The 7,089-nt window shown below is 44.8% G+C and overlaps 1 protein-coding gene across 1 annotated transcript in view; it reads left to right on the top strand.

The window, feature by feature from the left end:
- The first annotated feature begins 760 nt into the window (after positions 1–760).
- WDR49 (WD repeat domain 49) overlaps positions 761–7,089 on the top strand; it is a 97,860-nt gene continuing 91,531 nt past the window's right edge. Inside the window, exons 1-2 of the mRNA XM_079977698.1 lie at positions 761–922; positions 2,495–2,964. Coding sequence (XP_079833824.1) covers positions 2,842–2,964 — 123 coding nt within the window. The 5' untranslated portion in view covers positions 761–922; positions 2,495–2,841. The remainder of the gene's footprint in view (positions 923–2,494; positions 2,965–7,089) is intronic.

Here is a 7,089-nt window from a genome sequence, read left to right as displayed (position 1 = left end):
ATATTGGTGAAAATTAACATACAAAAATATATTGCATCAGGGAAAATGCTTGCAAAAAATGTGTACGTGAGTCAAAGCTGCATATAAAAAGTTATCTGGAGAGGTTTGCACTAAAATGCTGATGAACATTGATGAGATTGTTTGTTTTTAAATCACGAAATGCCGAAAAATTGGGATAACTGAATTTAAGCCTTGAAAAAATGAGAAACGGAGAGCCAAAATTTTCCAGATCCTTTGATCCCTAGGATAAGTATGCAGGCTTTCCTCCCAGAAGGTCCAAGATTCAATCCCAGAGCCCACGAGTAAAAAAAGGTTCAGGTAGCAGATGATGTGAAGGACCTCTCCCTTGAGAATCTGGAAATCTGCTGTTGCTGCTGCCAACGCTATTAGTAAAACACCAATAAAATGAAACACTATTAGGCTAGAAGAGGAAATGGTAGCTCCCTATGTACGGAACAGCAGCAAACTTCAGTAAAAGAAATTTTAAAGAAGAAATTGATTATATGGGTTTTGGTTTCATGGGGATATAGCCCAGTAGCAGCCTCTCTATGAAAAGCTTTGACTTGCATTTTTGTTTTGTGAACATCTACAAAGCCTTGGATTACTCTCAGCAGCAGGACAGAAATTGATCTCAGCTCTAGAGGCAACAGAAAAGGGATTAGCCTTTAAAGGTAGTTTTTAGGCCTGGTGACAGCGATGAAAGGGGCCTGTGATTTTAGTATAATTTGGAGTATCTGATGCATTGTGTAGGATAAGATCAAAGCATTCCTGTTTAACGGGGACGTAGCCATCAGAAAGAGCTGCATTGTCAATCCTTTCTCAATGCCCAGTGTTAAGCTTGGCTATGTTTTGCTGCACAGCAGAATAATCTTGCAGCACCTGGAAGTGGAACAGTGGAGTGCCAACTGACTAGCAGATAGAGGTAAGTCTACCAAAATGTTTTCTTTTTTAAAAAAATCCCATTCTTCCACCCATCACCCCAGAAGTCTTCTGTCTGGTGCTGAATCCCATGTTCAGCCAGGTGCTGGGACTGATAAAATTCAGTGGTCATCAAGCTTGTGACAATAACATCATTGTCCTGCCATGTGGAACGCCCTCCCATCAGATGTCAAGGAAATAGACAACTATCTGACTTTTAGAAGACATCTGAAGGCAGCCCTATTTAGGGAAGTTTTTAATGTTTGATGTTTTATTGTGTTTTTAATATTCTGTTGGGAGTCACCCAGAGTGGCTGGGGAACCCCAGTCAGATGAGCGGCATAGAAAATAATATTATTTATTAAGGCTTGCAAACAGATGGAAGGCATTCTATAGTAGTTGGGGCTGGCCATGTGAAACCCTAATCAGTCGTCAGCATGTCAGTTAGGGGCAGTGGAGGATTAGATGCAGCCCCCTAGCCTCTGCCCATTTCTCTCTCTCTCTCTCTCTCTCTCTCTCTCTCTCTCTCTCTCTCTCCCTCCCTCTCTCCCCTACCAAGGTCAGAAATAGGTTAAAGACTAAGGGATGTGGCTCTCTGGAGGTTGCTAGGCTCTAGCCCCCATCAGCCCCACCCAACATGACTAGTGGTCAGAGATGATGGGAGTTCTGGTCCAGCAACCTCTGAAGGGGGCATCCAGTGGTTCAAAGAAGCCAAACTGTTGCTCAGAAGGCTCATCATAATGTGAGATTTTTTGGGTGATTGGGTGGAAGGAGACAGCACATGGCGGCTACAATTTACTATGGTAGTAATCTCCACCTCTCCTGGCCTTCCAGCTCCTTTTCTTTCTGAGTAAAGCAAAACCAGAGACCAAATACAACATAGCTACTGGGTCGTATCCCGCTCTGCAAACAGACTACAGATGGACTAAAATATGGATGGAAAACCTATAGACCTCCCAATGATGCTGGACTTCAACCATCCCTGACTATTGACCATGTTGGCTGGGAGTGATGAGAGCTGGGATAGCTGGAGGGCTATAGGTTCTTCACCTCTGGTCTAAAATTAGTAATAGTTGTGTTACTGCCAGGATCCCGCTCAGTGCTCTGTAATAGTGCTCTATAACAACCATGCCGATCAGCAGCTCATGAGGGTTGCACAAGCACTATGCCTGTCTGTGTGCATGCACCTGTTCAGAATTCAAGACCCTTTGCTCTTCTGAATGGCTTCCAAGTCTTTAAATCAAATAGGTGAGCTTCGTTTCCCAGCTTGCTGCAACAGATCCTTCCTAGCTAAGCAATTTCTCCCACTAATTGGGAGGGGTGGAAAGGGCAGTTAGCTAGTGTTGTGCAAGGTTGCTAAGGAACGCTTGCAAACTCAAGGAAACTCAGCTACTCGAAGCAGTCCTGCGAAATGCCTATAGCCTCCACTCTGCACTCAAGAGAAAGGAGTGCTGGAGCTAATCAAGTGTGGTTGGGAAAGATAATGGGATTTTAATCTGAATAAATAGCACATTAATAGCAAACAAGGTAAGCAAAATGGATTTTCTCCAGGTGAACAGCTTCTGTTACATTTCCAGGAAGAAACTGTAAAAGGTTATAAATTTGCTGGGATGGATTCTATTTACCGTCAGAGAAAGCCACTTACGTTTTCCTGGCTCGCATACAGCATTCCAGAGCTCACATGCAACCTGTGAGAAATAAAAACGAGAGCATTGTGATCGAAGTCCTTTTGGTTCTTGTCCATCCAAACCCTTTTTGACATTCCAGAGACGGCTTGCTCACCACAAATTATTCTGGAGGAAATTAAATTCTGAAAGGACATAAAAGCCGAGCAAAGAACCACCTTTGGAGATGTATTGATTGAGATAAAAGCAAATTAAGCACGAGCACCACATTTCCTGGGTCAAAAAAAAAAAAAAAAGCCATGGCTGCTACTGGGAAGCAGCTGCTTAACATGGCTGAAGATTCTGTGAGAGAGAAAAGTACAGAACGACTTGAAAACAGGCTGACTATTCATGATTTTATGAGGATGCAGGAGTTTTTTAAGGTAAGTTCTCAAGTGACCTGAAGGGCTTTAGAGTTGTTAGGGAAGATCACCTTTCCTATCATCATTGAGGTAGAAAACAAAGGGGTGGAAAGAGAGATCAGAGGAAGGAGAGCCTATTGGTTTGAGCAACATGTTTCTTCCCAAGAGACACATCCCTTTGGGGACAAACTTCTGGGGAACTACCTGGGGCAGGGATGGAGGCATAGTGGGCAGAGTAATGCACAGGAGGCTGGTTTCTATATGCTCTCATACATACTCCTCTCTATTCTCCATCCAGATGAGTCAGAAGTATTAGCAAAAATTCAAGGACACATACCTGCCATGCAAAAGAGAATGCAATGAAGGGCTGGGAAGAGGGGCATGGCTGGAGAGGGTATAGCCCAGGCATAGGCAAACTCGGCCCCCAGATGTTTTGGGACTACAACTCCCATCATCCCTGACCACTGGTCCTGTTAGCCTAGGGATGATGGGAGTTGTAGTCCCAAAACATCTGGAGGACCGAGTTTGCCTATGCCTGGTATAGCCTTTGGGGGAGTCCCTCAGGCCATAGAGAGGCCTGGAGGGATGTATTAAGCCCCAAGGCTTGTGGGTCCACACTTCTGATCTGCAGTGGTCACAACAAACTTGCATGTTTTTGCATTATTTGCTGCACATGGAGAATGCCATGATTCGATTAGGAGGTGCCCTATACTTGCATTACTCTTCAAGCGGTGGTTCTGGAGATGCAAGCAGGTCCTAAGGAGACTGATCCAATGCCAAGAAAGGCAGGCCTTTGTGCTTCTGATAGTTGCAAAAACCAGAAATCTACCAAGCATAAATCCCAACACATTTTGATCATAGGTTTGTTTCAAAAGCAAGACTTACTTAGAGCCAGGGCTCGCCACGTTGTAGACCCTGAAGCTATTTTCATTGGCAAGGCTCAGTTCTAGAAATGAGCATATAATACTGATAAACCGCCTTGAACATAGGCAGAGTGCTATCTCTCAGCACTTAATGATGTCAGACAGCTTCCATCTGGGATTAAAAGGGGGGGGGGGAAACCGCCCTCCCGGTGCCCACTCCTCAGGGTCCAGCCCGTCCCTGACAGTTGGCACGTTTTAGCTCAAAAGGCCTGTTTCTTTTAAAAAGTGTAATTAGAGAGGAGCCTGGAAAGGAAATGGCGGTGTTATATTTTGTAATCTATAAACACACACAAGCAAAGCCCAGTGACAGCGTGTATTAAAATAAATGGTTGCTTTTGACTGTACCTCGCACAAACAAAAAAGGGGGGGAAATGGCATGGATCTATTTTCAAAGGTTGCAAAAGCTACAGGAGCAGAACAGCCTGGAACAAAAGCAGAAACAACCCCAAAACCTGAAGTGTGCCCCTGAGCTAGCTCTGTAGCCTCGTGTGGGATGGCAGGTTAACGAACAGAGCGAGAGCATCAGTCTCAGAGTGGAGCTGGTCCAGCTGCTCTGAATTGTTAGGACCAGAAGGCCCACAGGTGTCATTTGCTCTCAAACTATCCTCAGAGGAAGCTTTTACAGCCCGTGGAATTAAAAGGCAGTGATGCTGTTGTTCTGCCGTCACTCAGTAATGGGTCTCTGAGCAGTCCAAGTGCAAGTGATGGGATAATGCTTTTTCGCTGGCTTTGCCTCGTCTGATTCTGGCAACCGGCTAAAAGGATAAAATGTTGGCTCGGCCTGTAAAGCAGAAGGGGGAGGGGTGGGCTCCCCACCTTTCTGCATAGGGCTGCATTTACTTAGAGGTTGCATGCTGGTGGGGCACCCCATTCTCTCTCTCTGACTCCATTTTCTCACTTTCTTCTATCCTTTACTACCAGTTTTCTCCTCCTTTCCACCTGTATGAAATTAAGGTTGCATTCATGTGGCCGTTTACACCACTTCCCTGACGTTCCCCTAACTGTTGATGGTTGATTTCCTCACGATATCTGAGTTTTCATACAACGTAAAAGCCACTTCCAGGAAAAGGATGGAACATAGCACGTGTTTAGCACTCGTTTCCATGTTATTTGATTCCATCAGACCCCTTAACCTGGAAAACTGTGTGAGTAAAGTGACAAAAATTGGGGCACAATACTGGCTTTCACGGGGGAACAAAATAATAATAATAATAATAATTTATTACTTATACCCCAGCCGCTCTGGGCAGCTTCCAACAGAATATTAAAAATTAGCGAAACATCAGATGTTAAAAACTTCCCAATACAGGGCTGCCTACACAGAAGTGGTGCAGTAGTAGTGCCATTATCCTATGACATTGGTTGCTGAATGAAATTTAGCACGACGTGTCAATATACTGGTCCAAAAGCCACAATCCCATAATACAACCGGTTCTGCAGTGTGAAAGAAATGTTATCAAGCAGAACAGAAGCACTATTATAATCAGGGAAACCAACACAGTATTCCCCAAATCTGAATGTAGTCTAGGCTGAGGGGTTGCAGGTTGCCCACAAAAACTGGTTTGGTGGCACCTGACTTTTCAGTAATGCTGCCTCCTGGGGACCTTTCAGCCAACAGTTCCTGATTTCCTGTTCTTTATGTGCTTTTCCCTGATCCCGCCTGTGAAGTGGAAAGGGAACAAGCAAACTGTTGTCGAAGATGCTTACGTTTCTGTGGAAAATAGTATTATTCATTAAAAGAATAAAATGGGGGAAGCTGCATATGCATAATCTGAACAAAGCCAGTCATTGGTGTCACAATAATTTTGCGATTCTAACCGAGAAAGCTGTGTGAGGTACTAGGCAGAAAACTCTGCTCACCAGTAGGGATGTTGCTAACATGTTTAATTATCTGTTTTGGGGATATGAATTTGGTCTGGGATGTGAATTTGGATGTCTTTCCAACTGAACATCATTTCTTAAGAAGTTCTTCTCCAGCTGAGAATTTGTTAATTGGTGAGTTTTCAGTTGCTCCTCCTTTTTTGGTCCAAGTCCTTGACACTAATCACAACTAGGATGGACTAGTGCTGTGCCAAAGCCCATGGGAACTTTTAAAGCCTTCTCCCTACAAATATAGAAAGAAGAGAACTGAAGGCTTCTGGAGGCAACTTAGGTCCTCAAGTGCAGAGAGAGAAGCAGTGAGATAGTAGAGATGGAATTTAAATAAGAGAGCATGATCAGACTACCCAAACCTGGGATATTGCAGGAAAAGAAACTCCATATCTTGAAAGTGGAGCCAGCTCAAAGGGTATGGTGAGAGGAGCCACATGGAATGAAAGTCAACAACGACCTGGAACAGTTCCAAGGATTCTTCGGGAGAAGCCATGACTAACAAGAGTGGCCTAAGTGTGCTTTAAATGTCGATGTCACCATAGGAAGCTGCCTTATAGTGAGTGAGATTGTTGGCCCATTTAGCTGAGTACTGTCTATATCAGGTATGTGGAATTTGTGGCTTTCCATACGTGGTTTGACTCCCAACTCCTGTCAAACCCAGCCAGCTTGGCCAATGCTCACAGATGATGGCAGGCAATATCTGGAAGACTACAGGTTCCCAACCTCAGATCTACACTCAGTGAAGGTTCCTCTCCAGGGTTTCCAGACGGGTTTCCTCCAGACCTACCTGGAAGATACCAGGGATTGAGTTTGGGCCATTTTGCACGCAGAGCATGGGCCTTACCACCCGGCTACACCCCTCCCAAAACATGTCTCTCCCATATCGGTTTCTGCAGCCACAGCAGCTGCTGCAACCTTCCAAGAGTTTGACTTCACCCCCAAAGGCACACTCCTCCATTGTCAACCAGTCACGGCCCTTCCAGAATAATACTTCATAGCGAGGCAGAATATCTCAGTGAGCTCAAGGTATGAAAAGCAAATGACTACGGCTAGTTTATTAGCAAAAGTTCTGCAATGTAAGGCAATGCATGTACCCACGAGCATCAACGCAGACAGAGACATGCACCCTGACTCTTCCATGGGTTCTTGTTCTATTCCTTGCTATTCTACCAGCACAAGTCAGTTCTCTCGGAATGGGTGCTGACGGGTTAGGGAGGAGATGCGTATGTCCTTTGATCTGGCCTTGTCTGCCGCTGTAGTGTAGAAGAAGTACAATTTCAAGACCTCTTGCACTAACCTGCACCTCTGTAAGAGAGAGGAGAAGCAGCAAAAGCTTGACAGGCCAAGCTTT

Source organism: Podarcis cretensis, assembly GCF_951804945.1.
Source record: "Podarcis cretensis genome assembly, chromosome: 5".
Lineage (NCBI taxonomy): Eukaryota > Metazoa > Chordata > Lepidosauria > Squamata > Lacertidae > Podarcis > Podarcis cretensis.
The sequence above is the reverse complement of the archived record's forward strand: the minus strand, read 5'-3'. Positions and strand labels throughout refer to the sequence as shown.